The sequence below is a fragment of the Schistocerca nitens genome, chromosome 1 (genome assembly GCF_023898315.1).
Source record: "Schistocerca nitens isolate TAMUIC-IGC-003100 chromosome 1, iqSchNite1.1, whole genome shotgun sequence".
NCBI classification, from domain to species: domain Eukaryota; kingdom Metazoa; phylum Arthropoda; class Insecta; order Orthoptera; family Acrididae; genus Schistocerca; species Schistocerca nitens.
Genome location: NC_064614.1, coordinates 889072119 through 889088248, shown reverse-complemented (window position 1 = coordinate 889088248; position 16130 = coordinate 889072119). Strand labels below are relative to the sequence as shown.

General features: G+C 38.9%; 1 protein-coding gene across 2 annotated transcripts in view; it reads right to left on the bottom strand.

The window, feature by feature from the left end:
• Positions 1 to 12023, bottom strand: part of LOC126191653 (inositol-trisphosphate 3-kinase homolog) — a 524458-nt gene extending 512435 nt beyond the window's left edge. The window contains exons 1-2 of one of the 2 annotated variants that reach the window (XM_049932542.1): positions 11883 to 11977; positions 3575 to 3643 (exon numbers count right to left, since the gene is read on the bottom strand). In XM_049932542.1, coding sequence (XP_049788499.1) covers positions 3575 to 3643; positions 11883 to 11957 — 144 coding nt within the window. In that variant the 5' untranslated portion in view covers positions 11958 to 11977. Of the gene's footprint in view, positions 1 to 3574; positions 3644 to 11882 lie in introns of both variants that reach the window. The other variant, XM_049932544.1, reaches the window with a different exon arrangement.
• Between the last annotated feature and the right edge of the window lie 4107 nt (positions 12024 to 16130).

Sequence of the window (16130 nt, the reverse complement as noted above, 5' to 3'; positions counted from 1 at the left end):
CTAGGAATTTTCTCTCGCAATTATAGTCTATGCTAAAACAAGCCATTTACTCTTCTTAAGGATCTACAAAGGACACCAAGTAAAATATCGTCCAAACATACTATTTGACAGAAGTCTTCTCGGCCATTCAGAACTTGGTCACGCTAAAAGAGTTTTTATTTCATTAATTTCATTCCCGTTGGTGCTGACTCCTCTTCTGTCAATTTTTGTGCTGTCTCTTGGTTGGATCTTTCGTCACTAACATTTATATTTTCAGTACATCCAAGTGTTTATAAGGATATTGTGGGACACAGAATGACACACGGGTTACTCGAAGAACGCATCTGAAGCTTGTGTAAAGTGTCAACTGTGCTCGAATTAGGGAAAAGACTGATCAAAGACTACTTGACAATGGAAAAGGAGATGTTCCTTTCCTACATCAGACTTACCACTGCTATGAAAGTATGCCCCGGTAGCTTGGAAATGACACCTCATACTATGAAATACTGAACATTTATTTTAACTCTTTCTTCACATCGTCACAATGATGGAACAAAGGAACAAGCTGACACAGCCATCAAATCTTGATTCTGAAATTCAGAACATCAGTTTTCATTCAGCATAAAAGGTCTTGCTACATATATTTTTGGGTGTCCATCTCCCAATGGCAGGACTCCAACCAGACACAAGGTCTTGTTGATTATGTTCCCCATGTGCAAAGACCATGTTATAAACTCCTACATTTACAGAATTGGTCTTTTATAAGTCACTATTAAATAAAATTTGTAGTAGTACTATAATATATAAAGACCACTACTTTTATACGCAAAAATAGATCTGAAACATAACAGCATCTCAATTCTTTCATAAGACCATGCTTTTCTACAAATAATACAAATTTCAAATGTATCATAGCTGTTGGGCAAGGACATGGTTACCAATCAAAGAAGTTAAAACTCAAACCAATGCAAGTGAAAAATGTGTGTAACATTTACAGTGTCAGTACGTACATTTACGTAGGTCAAGATGATCTAGAAAGATATGGCTCTTATCTGCTGGATTACTAGGGTACTGCATACAATCAAGAGTGATGTCTCCATTACTATATAGTACTGAAAGTCTTTGTAACAACTGGTTCAACATCACTGGCATAAAGGACTTTTCTGACAGTTTCACGGTGTTATGTGAGGGCTCTGTATATTGTATTCAAATGGGGGAAACCTAAATACAACACCTGTATTAAAACTACCATCTTAACTTTTCAGTCTTGAAACTGTTTGGTCTGATGGAGTGTAAACCCTGAGCTATATCAGCCCAGCTCAGTTTGCTCGGAGGTTCAGTTACCTGTCTTGAAATAAAAAAGTAACTGGATAGTTTGAATTATTGCGCAATACTTAATTACATAAAATCATGCAACTGCAGGTTTTTCACTGAGATGACATTATAATCTACTCACACATTTAAATGACTCATCAAAAATAGCTATTAAAGCTATTTAGGGACTGTAATTTAGGAGGTTTTTTATTTTAAAATATAGCAGAATTTTAAAAACTGAAAACAATATTGTTTGTTTAAAATGCTGTAGTTAAGACTGTATTTTAAAATAAAATATGTAATTGATTATTTATTGCAAGCACAGCTCCAATTTGTTACAGGCGATTACCGATTTCAGTTACTGCGTAGCGTCTTCAGAACATTTTAATTTACAAGTGCAAGTAACACTCCAACTTGTTTTAATCTTGATGCAGGTATATATGGAAACAAAGTTGATGTTTAAAAATGATTTCTATCATTTATTTTTTCATCTCAGTTGCATTGTTATAACAATGTGACTAGGTCTGATTACACTTGACCACCTTCAGATACAAAAAGAAACTAAAAAAACTGAATTTTTACTTTCCACTATTTTAACCTGCCCAGATACCCATGCCTGTTAAAAGTTCTACATCTAGGACGGGGAGGTGCACCAGCCCCAGTTCAAATCCACCCGGCAGATTAACGGTGAGGGTCGGTATGCTGGCCAGCCTGGATGTGGTTTCTAGACATTTCTACACCTGACTAGGTAAATAGCAGCTTGGCACTTAAGTCCCACCTCAGAGAGATGATTTGCAAACATTTAGAAACTGTTCACATTTTTTTTACATGGATAACACTGCACGCAGGCACTTGGGCTAAACATGTTCCCTGCTGGGAAATAATGGAGTGGTGACAGTTATTAATTTTCTTATCACAAATATGTTGGCTATAGTGAAAGTTGATGTATATACATTCAAAAGTGCAATGAATCAAGGGGGATCCACAATTCCACATTATCATGTGGCATACAAAGTTCTCTACAATATTATTTTCAGAAATACTCTTTCTCTATTTCCCCATCTAGAATTTATCTTACAACTAACAATTTACAATTGTCCTTCTTCTCAGCTCTGTACAGTTTACGCAACTGGCTTTCTGGTTACAATTGTTCAACTACTCTATTAATTACACTGCCACAAACTACACTCCATGTTCAACCACTCATTTATACAGTATTAAATTGTCTTCCCTTTCAAGGTATTTTAAGCCGTATGACCAGTTTTACAATACTAAATGTGACTGCACAAAAAGAAACACTGCAAAAAATCAATCAATCAATCAATACTTATTACTGTTACATATGTGCACAGTCTCTCTTAGTTGGCTGTCAACTTGTAAATTCAGTCTCTCTCTCTCTCTCTCTCTCTCTCTCTCTCTCTCTCTCTCTCTCTCTCTCTCTCCCCCCCCCCCCTTTCTTTTGAAAAATAAAAATATGAATTTAAAATAATATTTCTAGAATTAATTTTCAGTCGCAATGGAGTGAAATGTTATCATCCTTTGTCTTATACAGCAGACACTATCAAATATGTGGAAACATGCAGTGCTACCAACAACTACAAATTTATATTATCTGCAGGCTAAATGTAGAGTACGCAAGTGGTGGATACACCTGTTATCTCAGATGCAGACATTGTGGTCCCACAACATGTCATTATCAAACAGTTATACACTATAAAATTCTCATATCTTTGTTATTCTATTTTTTACAGTTTTCATTTTTCACTTTTCTCTGGTAGAGGTTTTCACAAAATGATAAATTTTTATGGTATCTGTGACTAGCCAGAGTTTGTAGAAAAAACAATTATATTCTTCATTATAGATTGCAAAATGATGTCCCACAACCCCTAGTGAATAATACTAATTTAATACTTGTAGTCAATAAAAACACACTGCTTCATTTCCGAGGATTCGAATCTTCACAAGAAGTACAGGAATGGTTCTACAATGAAGTTATGAATACGAGAATAATGTCACAAGTGGAAAAGTGATTTACCAGTATAGAACATATAGTCACACACCATCATAGGCATGAATTCCTAAAAGTTACGTGCACAAGTGACAGGCAAAAAAACACAACAGTCAGCAAAGTAATTAGAAAAGTACTTTCTAATTAGACATATAATGCTGACAGCAAATGAGAAATCCAGAACTCTCCAGGAAAAAATACCACCAAATACACATCACGGATATGAAAGACACTACTACTAAGAGAAACGCTCATCAAACTTCATTTGCTTACCGTTGCTAAATAATCTCCAAGCTGTGAAAGTCTTGCTTTAGAATCTGTTCCTGACACGTTCGTGTTATCCTGCAACACATGTATACTCAAATACCAATTTCTGTCATATAAACTTGGATTTGCTAAAAATTTGGTGCAGTTTGCTTTTTGTCTTGTTTCCAAACATGTTTTCCTTATTTTAACACTTAATAACAACATGAATTTTCTTAAACTGGAGTACATACTGATGATCCCATAACCATTTCCCCAAGCGTCAATTATCTTTTCTTGGTGTGTTGAAAATGCAAGAAAAATGGAAAAAAGAAAAAGAGAAAGAAGTGAGAAAAGATAATCTGTCTTTAATTCCTGCCACCAAAGAACACAATGAGCACTTAAAACTATTAACACACCAGACAGAAACGGGTATGTAATTTTGTGAACCACATACATCCAGTCAACAATTTTCTCTGAATTTTCTGATAGTTGAAACAACTACGAGAGAAAATATATTTCAAAAGATCATTATTCACAATTTACAAATTATATTTAATAATTTGTCCCCCTCTTCCTTTGAATCATTTGGTTAACTATTATTTTCTGACTCCAATGGAAAATCACTTTTCTAACATACACTGGAAGGACACAATGTCAAAGCAGTACCCCTTTACAAGTTCTCGAGGGGCAGTGCTGCGAGTGTGTTTCTCATTTGTAAATAGCACCTGTTAGAGTAAAGGTGTAGTGCGTGCAGTGATTGAAACCCAAAATAGATCGGTGAACAAATATACTGTTCTGTTTCAAACTTGGAAAATAAGTGAAAGAGGCTCATGAAATGTTGGCAACATTTTACCGAGACAGTACTATTACTCTGAAAAGTGTTTATGAGTAGTTTAAACACTTCCAAAAAGATCACAACAGCATGGAAGATGACCCTCAAAATGACCTGCATTGCACGCACCCTGGGCAATGTACAGAAAATGAAGGACTTTTTTCCCAGAATCATCGTGTAACAGTGCGAATGAAAGCACAGAAAATGGAAATAGATCACATGATGGATCAAGCAGGTACACCCCCAGTACACCAAACAAAGTGACTGGACCCTGCTCCATGAAAATACCAGGCCATACACTGAATTTCTGGTGGAGTAGTTCCTGGCCAACAGGGGAGGTCCGACATTCCATCACCCACCCTGCTCCCCAGACTTGAGTTCCTCGCACCTTTTCTTGATCTCCAGACCGAGATCAGCCCTTAAATGCCAAAAGTTTTTGAACATTTCAGACATCCAACATAATGTTATGACCCAACTGAAGGCTGTCCCTAAAGACGACTATGCCAGGCTTTCCAGGACATGTACTACCATTCCCAGAAGTGCATTACCATCAATGGGCTTATTTAAAATGACAGTAACTGCTGTTTCATGTAAGGCAACAATCCCTTTGCAATACAGACACATTCACCAAACTTTCTGGACAGAGGTACACAACAACTAATAGGCTACGTATAAAGTGTGATATAGTGATCATCATTTTATGAAAATTATTCGTAATGCAATGTTATAAAACAGGGGCAGCCAAGATTTTGGCTCATGGGCTATGCCTGAGCCCGAATGCCAAAGCACTCAGCCTGGCTGGCGTGTTTCCCCCACTGCCACACAATGCCATCTGAGCACGAAGGGGGGAGGAAGGGGAATTCCATGAACGTGTCACATTTAAATGGAAGTGCAGTCACATTGAATATGACTTTCTTTTATATTTCACATTTCTTAACATTAAAGATCACAAACAAAACAAATTTCCAGTATTATTTATTTATTTTTTTACACACATAAGACGTACATTTTATTTGTTTCACACTGTCGGCATACGGACAGATGCAGAAAATTTCACAGAGCTTCACACTCAAGTTGCCACTAATCGTGACTTATTTAGTTCCATAATTGACAAAAGGTCTTTCACACATATAGTCGAGCAAAATGATGTAACACTTTGGCAACATTGTTATGGGTCTGTATCTGAGGAAAGCAATGCAGATGTCCTAGACAGTTTGATCACAAAAAGATTTGTCATTAAAACTGAAATTACCTTGCAGGTCAGTTACATTTGCACTTGCACATGAGCGCTTTCAACTGAAATGGTAAATGAGCTTGAAAACAGATACAAAGCTGACAGTGTCCTCAAAACCTTTATAAAACTATCCTCATGATTCTTTTAAGGCCGCAATGAATTCTTTGAACCTCGTGTTTTTTTTAATGTCAGTGAGCTTAGGGAACTGGACTGTCTTTGTCAAAACGTGTCCCTTGTACAAAGCGATTTTGCTTTTAAATGCATACCCATCAAATTAGAAACAAGTTACCTTGCAATGTCTTACTGTTGGCAAGGCACAGTCAAGTCTACTTAAAGTCAGAATTCTGTAATCCATTGCAGATGTTCTTATTTTCGTTCCTGCGCTCCTTTTCCCTTCACTAATTCAACAATAGCAAGTTTTAAACAAAAAAATCGCTCCAGGCATGTCCCTTGACTTAAACAATGCAATTTGCAGTTATATATGAAGCTTCCATACTTTTCGTTCAGTTATACTGAAAACTACTGCAAATGACAATGGAATAATGCATGCAACTTCAGAAATTTTACTATTTGTACCGCCAATTTCTTCACGTGCGCCATGGCTGTAAATTTAACATAAAGTCCTTCTTGATATGCAGAACTGTTGTAATTTCTTGGTCTTTCATTGTCAACTAATTCTTTAAATTCTTTCCGCATCATACTGTAATGTTGATTCAGCATATATGCAGTAACCGTCACTTACGCAAATTGAGAACTCTTGTCCCTCTATTCTGTCATTTGCACTCATTTTAAAGGATTGTGACAATAGGGCACTAGACTGCCTCTTTTTGTTCAAACAGCTACTGGACCTATGGACATCCTTTATACCACAAACAAATAGTGAATGTTAAACAGCACTGACAACAGGATTCTGCCGAACTCAGACTGTTACTGACCGAAACATGGTCCACAGCAAAGCTAAATGAAGTGTTATGCTGCTCCAAGTACTTTCGAGAAGGAATGAGTAAAGCCGTGTGACAGACCAGGCCTTTGCCCACACACACTGCACACATGAAGTTTGGCACACCATCGTCTGCCCTTTTATAACAGATAGTTCCCAAAAACAGAATTCTGGATTATAACCATTAACAACAGCACTGTTCAATACAAAATTCAAATTTGCAATTTAGGATAGTGTATTATTGTTGACTAGTAGCATCTGCATCACCACAGCACTCAAGCAAGCAACCAACATTGGAATTATGAGTGTTTGCACAGGTTAAAAAGTGAATTTAATGTATAGTTTAAAAGTACAGTGCAAAAAAAACAAACAATGGAAAATCTGGGATGGACCAACAACAATATGAAAAGGATAGATTGGTACTTGCCACAAGAGAAAGTGACAGCCTCATCAATCCACTCATGCCAACCTTCAACATGCTTCCTAAAGTACATAAAGCCAACCATACAGAATGCCCCATAGTGGCTGTTTACTGCACCCCCCTCCCCCTGGGGAGAGAATCTCTCCCACTGTGAAAAAACTCCTTCATCCAATTACAATTACTCATAATCTATCCTTCTATATAGAAGACACCAACCACTTCTACTGACTCTCTGCAGTTCCGTTTTCTTTCCACCCAGCAACCTGCTTGTCACTGTTGATGCCCCCCCCCCCCCACACACACACTAATTTTCTACATCATGACCTTCGTGTTATTGAATAATTCCTTTCCAAATGCCCGAGTGACTCCACACTCACTACCTCCTTCCTGTTCACCATGGCCAATTATATCCGCTTAGTCATGATTACTTTTTATTTGAAGATATCATTTACAACAAGTCTGAGATAAAGCATTGGGCACCCGAATGGCACCACCCTATGTCAATTTGTTCCTGGGCCATCTAGAGGAATCCTAGGACCACCCAGAAACCCAAACCTCTCACTTGGTTCATATCCATTGATGAAATCTTACTGGTCTGGACTGAGGTTGAGGACATCCTGTCCACATTCCTTCATAATCTCAACACTTTTTCTCCCATCTGGTTCACCCAGTCCTCAGCCCCAACCAGCTACTTTCCTTAATGCTGACCTCCACCTCAAGGGCGACTAGATCAGTACATCCATTCACATCAAACTTAGAAACCCCAACTTTGACAACTACCACCCATTCCACACTAAGTTGTCCCTTCCATAAAGCCTAGCCACTTGTCACATTTGTAGTGACAAAAAGTACCTCTCTAAATAGGCCAAGGGTCTCACGAAAACTTCACAGACTGAAGTTAACAACTCCACCTTGTCCAGAAAAAGATCTCCTATGTCTTGTCTTCCTCCCTTACAGTCCCTCACTTACCCACTGATCAGCTACAAACGAGCAGATCCCCACGACTCAGAGTCTCCAGACAGGGGCAACTGAATTGTGTAATCATGTTGACTGTCCATGGGTCTGACAACCTCTCAATGTGCACTGAAATGAGAAAATCCTCCCTACTCCACCCACAGTGGTATTCTGCTGCCCGCCAAACCTACGCAATTACCTTGTCCATCCCTGTATCACTGCTGCTTTAAATCCCTGTCCCATGGCTCATATCTTTGCAATAGACCTAGGTGAAAGACCTGTCTCATACATCCACCTGCCATCATCTACTCCAGTCTTGTCACAGGCTTCTCCTACCCGTCCAAATGCATCACCACCTGTGAAAGCAGCCACGTGATCTACAAACTTAGCTGCAGCAATTGGGCAGCATTCTATGTGAGCATGATCACTAACAAGCTGCTTGTACACATAAATGGCCATCACTGAATTGTGGTTAAGAGAAATCTGGAACATCCAGTTGCTGAGCATGCCACTCCAACATGATGTGCTTGAATTTAATGAATGCTCCACTGCCTGCATCATCGGGATTCTCCTCACCAATACTAGCTTTTCTGAACTGCTCGAGTGGAAACTCTCCCTGCAACATATTCATTGTTCTCATTATCCCCCTAGGCTCAACCTTCACTAGTTCCCCCTAGGCTCAACCTTCACTAGTTCCTGTCCTGCCCGTCCCCTTTTCTGTTCCAGTTATAGCCCTACATGCACCTTCCAGTCTGCATAATCCTTTCCCCTTCTCTACTTCTCTTCTCTCGTGACCCCCCCCCCCCCCCCCGTCCCTCCCGCCCCAGAACAGCATACAATGTTGCACCCACCACATCCCTGAACTCCCACAGGCAGCACTAGCATTTTTCCCACCCTGATTCTGATATCCGCCCCCTTCCCACTCCGTCCTACCTCTTCTGTACCGTTTCTACCCACCCCAGCAAAGATGACTGCTCACATCAGACGCAGTCACAGTCAGGCCCTAATGGCTGGAGATGACTGTTGGCATGTGTGTTTTGTTTTGTTACGTTAAATAATATCCAATGGTTTCTCTCTGTCTCTCTCTCTTTTTTTTTTCCTCGTGCACCTGGCTGCCAATCGACACTTCATCTTCATGGCAAGTAGCAATCAATACTTTCCATATTGTTATTAAAAGTATAAACACATCTTTAATAATTACTGCAAAGCAAAACCAAACAGCAAATGAACAGAGTCAAGTCTTTTTAAGCAACTACTTTCCTTAGACTAATCAAAATGACATTATGGCAGTAGCTTCAAAATGCCTTTGGGAGTTGCGTTCCCATCGTAATAACAACCTATATATACAGGTATAGTTTTCCTCAAAGCTGGAGAAGTACCATGCCAGTCCGACCCAGCATTGGCTGGATATAGGGCACAAGAATGGATGGATGGATGTATGTTCATGACCAACTAATTTAAAATTATAGAACATTAAAGCCATATTTCAAGTGACACTATGGGTACCTGATAAGTGCACTTCAAGGACTGATAGCTAACATCCATCATTACATTCTGAAGCATTAGTCTCATTAGACTGTGCTTTATAGCACTGAAAAGCATTAATCACATTGACCACAGATAGTCTTACAACTTCTGTTACTTTTCTTGAAAATGATTGTTACCTGCACTTCCTTCAAAATAAAAGGCACTTAGTTTTGTTTGAGGAATCTACAGTATATCAAAGTTAATAGAGCTAATTCAGTCTCAAATTCTGCACAGAATCTAAAACATATTCCATCAGACTCTGGGGCATGTTTTAGTTTGGTGATTTTGGATATTTCTCAAGACTGCAGACACTAATATCTGTATCACTCAACTTTGCAGTAATTCAATAATTCAACTGGAGAAATACTCTTGGATCCCCCTTGCAAAGGAAAGTTTGAAAATGAAGTTCAGCATTTACGCTTTTGCTTTGTTATCCTTGATTTCAGCTCATGAGTGTCCAGACACATTTGTGGCACGACTGATAGTTTTAGCATTTAACCTCTACTTCATTGGGTTTCAAGAGAGGTCTTTTAACAAATTAAGTTACAGCAATTGTTAAAGGCTTTCCGCAATATCCTTTTGACAATCAAATGTTTTTTTTATTTAACAAACCTGTATTACTTTGTTGTTTACTGTGAACATTACACCACATCCACAATTTTCATTGGCACACTAGGGCCTCGAGACAGGTGTTAATGCATGTTATAAATCACAAATTAGCTATTTTATAATAACCAGTTCCTTCCAGTGGGAACTGTTTAAAGTCTCTATGCACACAGGAACTTTCATCCACACTTCACAGTTGAGTCAATTGGTTTGCTGTCATAGCAGAAACGAAAAGAAACTTACTGGCTCAGAAAGAGAATGGTATTGGTAATCTCCTTCCTCACTGACTCAGAGAGTTAGGCAAACTCATACTCATTACATTCTTGAAAACACTCAGCTTCATGAGCATTTTTTATAGCTATCTAACTTGCTGTCTCATATGGTTGAAGTCAGGACACCTATCCAGAGGTTCAGGTGCCATTTTATGCTGTAGGAATGTCTTATAAATATTTTAAGACAATTGGACTATAGCCTTACGTTACACAGTGATGCCAAGTCACATTGTTATACACATTCAATACTATATTAATGATTGTCATAAATGCATAAGTAAGATTGTAAACAAGATTGTTCATAGTCAACACACACTACTATAATCAAATCAGCCTTTGTTTGGTAAATGACTAATCTGTAAAATGCAACTTTTAAACAGCATTAGTCAACACTATCCCCAACTTGCACACATAAATTTCAGATTCAAGTGCACAGTAAGATGAAATGTCATCATCTCAAACAAAACTGCAAGGCGTAACATGCCAAGGAACTTCACTTGGGTACCCTAAATCTGTGATGGCATTAATGTATTCCACAGAATATGACTATTGAAACATTCTTCCTTCCAAACAGTACACAAAGAAAATATTATCATGAGTACAGATAGCTATGGAAGATGACAGTTGTTTGTACATATTGGCCACATAAGGGCCATTGTATATGAGGAAAAGTTGGTTCTTTTACTTAGTAAATAACACTGATATGATCATAGTTATGGTAACTAGCCACATGGCGATTTGGCCTAAAATACTGATGAAAATTGCATTTAAGTAGCGAGAATTAACCAGATTTATAATAATTAGTTAAAATTGATTGATTAAATTAGAAACATATCTGCAGCCCAATGCGAACGTCAGAAACTTTCGAGACTCTTTGAGTATAACTGCTAGGCATAATAGACAATATAATTTGCTGTAGTGGTTACTGTTTGGCGTGTCTGCGCTTTTCAACTGGAGCAAACCAATTTCGTCGTTGGGTAGCGGCGGTGCTTGTTTTTATAGCACTTTTAAAGTATCAACGAGAAGCATGTAATCAGCCTCAAAACGAGGTGACAACACATACGGTAAGCATTTAACATTAACTTTTATGGTTTCTTTAATACTAAATTCAATGTAAGTCTTTCAATGTCAACTACATTCACCCCAGACATATACAAGCCAAAACAAATTTAGGCCTACGTAAACAATCAAGGAACAGACTCCAATGTAAGAGGACATCACAGAAAGTACTTTACAATGTTTTCTTCGATTATGAATCAAAGACAACATTACAAGAATATATCAACAATGTCGCCTTATTGCTAACTAACACGGTAAATACAAAGTGTGTAAAAAAATCAATCCGATAGGAAGCAACTTATTGATCTACACCCTGCAATGGTAAAGTCGGGTTTTTTTGTGACAATTCAAAAACAAACATGTGTGTAAATATGACAGCTGAGTACCATGTTAGCGACCAATGTCAAAATAAGAAAAAAGAACAGACATTGTAATGAGATGGAAACAAATTGTTAGTATATATTTATATGGGTTAAATACCCATACTTACCTCTTTGAATATATTTCGTATAAAATACGATGATGAATATGTTGGAGGCGGGAACTGAGTCGCTACAGATGCCATCGTAGCAAACACTACACTGACTAATTTCGATGCTTTCCGCGAGATGTCAGACCAAACCCTAAACAAATGTAGGGTACTTGACAAACGGGAACCAGTTCTATACTACCTATGCAGCATGTATTTTAAACACAAAGCAGAACAATCTTTTTTTGCTATTAATCGCGCTGTTTTTCTTATGATGAGTGCTTACAATATATTTTTTTCCTTGTATGAAGCTTTACTCTCATAGTCATCAATAGTCTCTCGTGAACGTCGTTCACGTGTGTCTTCGGAAATAAAACAGTAGCGAGCATTTGACGCTATTGTTTGTTTTCTTCTCCAATGCAGTTGATCTACTAGTGACAACATAGCATGTGATATTTATTTTTTATGTTCACAGAACGTTCTTCACAAAAAATAATTTCTTTTCATGTTCCTCTCTCTTAAGCGTAAACGGACGCAAGGGCAATAATACTAGCGCTTGAAAATATCGCAACCTCAGAAGCATAGTGAATGAGGAAATATTTTAAGTTGAGTGAAACAAACACCGCTTCTGCAAGTTACTACTCTGATTACTATTAAGTATAATACTACCACTATTAGGAAGACAGATGAGTGACTTTATTACTGTTAGAGGTTTCGTTGCTATTAAATATGAATTGTTCGATGACTGATTCTTCACTGAAAAATATTGCTCTTGTTGAAAGAGCACTATTATACTTCAGACATCTCTTGATATGACGACAGTGTATGAATAGAGATAAGCACATTTTCTCCTCAAACTTAGTCGCGAATTCGGATAGTTTGCATAATTTACATAGAGTTATTTTGAAGCAAGCTGTAAAGAAGGCTCCGTGGACCGCGACCAGTGCAGAAATAATTCTGAACGCTTAGCGTATACAACAGCGCCAAATCCCACAAATTGTCCTCATCCCATTGGAATTTAGTTATGATTACGTTGTTGGTTAGAAATGCTGCTCTCTTCCCGTATCCGTATTTTCATTAAGGCTCATATCAAACAAAGAGTCTTTTGAATAAGGAGAACGTCCGTTATTTAACAGCAATGTCAGTGGTGTCAACAACAGATGTGACAATGAGCAATGTTGGATAGTTAGCCGCGCGTGACAGCCGTGCAGTCTATATAGGGCGCCTTCTCCCGGTTCGCGCGGCTACCCCCGTCGGAGGTTCGAGTCCTCCCTCGGGCATGGGTGTGTGACTTGTCCTTAGTGTAAGTTAGTTTAAGTTACATTAATTAGTATGTAAGCCTAGGGGCCGATGACCTCAGCAGTTTGGTCCCATAGAACCTTAACACAAATTTCCAAAATTTGGATACTTAAAATACTACAACGCTGCTTAGCAGACCATGTAAATTATTATGACAGCCGTTTGAGTATGTCACAGTCAAATATTAATCCTGTTGTGGTCGCTTAATCCATGTAGTTATATATGTCCATTTGTAGAAATTAAAAAAAGAAATAGAATAAAATAGAAAGTGGGGTGGCGATTATGCTTCGGGCCTCTTTGTACTTTTAAGGTGGATTATTGGCGGCCGCTCTCGGTTTTGTGCGAGAGCATTTCACGTGTAGTTGTGTCACAGGAGTCTGCGACGTACAACTATAATTTGCGCGACCAATCATGTCAGTATTTTTGAAACAGTTTTTTTCTTATTGCCTTTTTCAACTTTCATTGTTAGTATACTTTTATTATATTGACTAATTTTGTTCTAAAATGCACAAACGTTGAAATAATCGTGTAATTTCGTTAAATTTTAGCAACAGCATGGATCATAGCCTAGAAGTTCGAATTCTAATGTGGCTGAAGAAGATTGAGAACGAGGAAGATATTCCTGACACGAATTCTAGCGATGAAGGTGATATTCTGCAAAAGCTTACTAGCATTCCTCAGATGGAAAGTCAGCCATCATCCTCGGGAATGAATGACGTAGGAGCCCTGTGGATTGCTGCCTTGACTGCGGATGAACACGGAATAGAAGTATCTGTAACGGTACTTAGAAGGTGTGTAATGCGTGTATACGATTATTTGGTAGCAAGGAATGTGAGAGGTAATCCTAAGTGAAATACACACATCCAGAAAACAAATAAAAGCCCGTTTTACTGCGAACAGGTTATGGGCAAAGCCCGGGAAAAACAGTAAACAAAGGGATAAACGAAAGATCAAAGACATGAATTAAGTTATCTTGCCCTTGTCTCGCAAATCGATAGCTGCGGTCGCTACCGCCTACCCTCCCGCCCCTTCACCCTTTGTTTTTAAAGTCCGAATGTCTGAAATACGATGCCTCACCGTTCTGCCGGCCGTGGTGATTACAAGACGGTACGTTCAGGGTAGCTTCTGTGTATGAACTCCTGAACCTCTTCAGGGTTGTCTGATGCCATTTCTTTGCATCCTCGTCCAACTAGTGTGGTTTCAATCTTTCGATGGAGATCGTTTCCTGTTTGTCGTGCCAGTCAATGATGAACTTGTTGTCGTGCCAGTGAAGTACTTGTACCTTGTACGGACCCATTGGTCGAGGTGGAGGCCTTACACCGTCATCACAGAGCATGACCTGTGACGAGGGGCACAGATCCTTACGGAAGAACAGAGGCTTATCTCAATATAGCTGCAGCGATTTTAGCTGAAGCTGAGCCATTCTGTGTAGTAGTTCTAAGTTGAAGACCATCATCTCATATGTCAGGGATCTGCATTGGTTTTACAGAAGGGAGCTCCGCTTGTAGCCTTAGTTGTTCGCTGTAATCCAATTGTGTCACTATAAAACAGCCTACGTCATCCTTAATCACGTTTCGTAGACCCAAGAGATGAAACGACAGTGTATCTATCCATTTCTTCCTGCTGCATGTTAAGGTCCTTTTAAGGGGTTTTTAAAATCTATCTACCATCTCATTGCTGATAAGATGATAGCTGGTGGTTCCTAAATGAGCACAGCCACACAAACGTTAAAGCTCATGAAAAAGCACATATTCAAACTGACTTCTGTGCTCCATCATTATAGCTTGTGGCACTTAAAACTTCGCAATCAAGCCTGTCACTAAGGCTCATGCCACTACCACATCAGCTGTCAGTCAGGCTGTAAGGCAACATGTGAATCTGTCGATCACGGTCAGTACCTACATAGTTATTTCACGTGGAGCAAAACTTCGCAATCAAGCCTGTCACTAAGGCTCATGCCACTACCACATCAGCTGTCGGTCAGGCTGTAAGGCAACATGTGAATCTGTCGATCACGGTCAGTACCTACATAGTTATTTCACGTGGAGCATAGCAGTGGCCTGAGTAGGTCAATATGAATACGCATAACGTGAGCTACTGGCATTTCGAAGGTTCTCAAAAACACCAATACATGTCGACCAAATTTGCGTCGTTGGCATCTTATGCAAGCTTGCCCCCAATGGCGACAATCCCTTTTCCTTCCTGGCCATATGAGATTCCTCATAATAAGTCTAATGGTAGCCTCTATACCGGGATGTGACACGTTGTGGAAAGCATAAAAAACTATGCGCCGTTATTTATGTCGTATGAATGGCTACTATAAGCTATGTAATGTGTCATACTATAGAGAAGTAATTATCGCTGACAATGGATTCTACACAACGCTGGTGACTACTTTGGGAGGATGCTAAGTTCACCGGACTTGGATACGATGTGACGTCATTATGACGTATACACGCTACATCGAAAACGATAGAAACCGTATATCGACTATTCGACTTTTGTGAACTTTCGAGAGATTGTGACAGGGTAGCGCTGTGCTCTGCGCCATTCGTTTAAATGTGTTTTGCGTTACTTGCGTTTAAATCGTTTATTGTACTGTGTTTGTGTCCTGTGCGTTGTTTTTCGTTTGCTCGTCTCTAATTATGTGTTCAGAGAGAAAAGCTTACCACCATGGAATGCTTTGACACTATCATACCACCATGGAATGCTTTGACACTGCATTCAATCATTTCATACATCAGTCAGTACTAGACACTAACCGTTGGTTAAGATTACATTGAGAAATCCACTTCCCTTCGTATTTCATCTCCGGTCGACGATTTTTCTTCAACAATGCCTCATATCTTTCTTTTTAAGTTCGAAATTCAATCATTCTACACATCAGTCATTACTGGACACTAAGGTACCTGTCTCTGCGATCCGAGTGTAAAATTACATGGAATTATGGTTGATAAAAGACTATCTTGG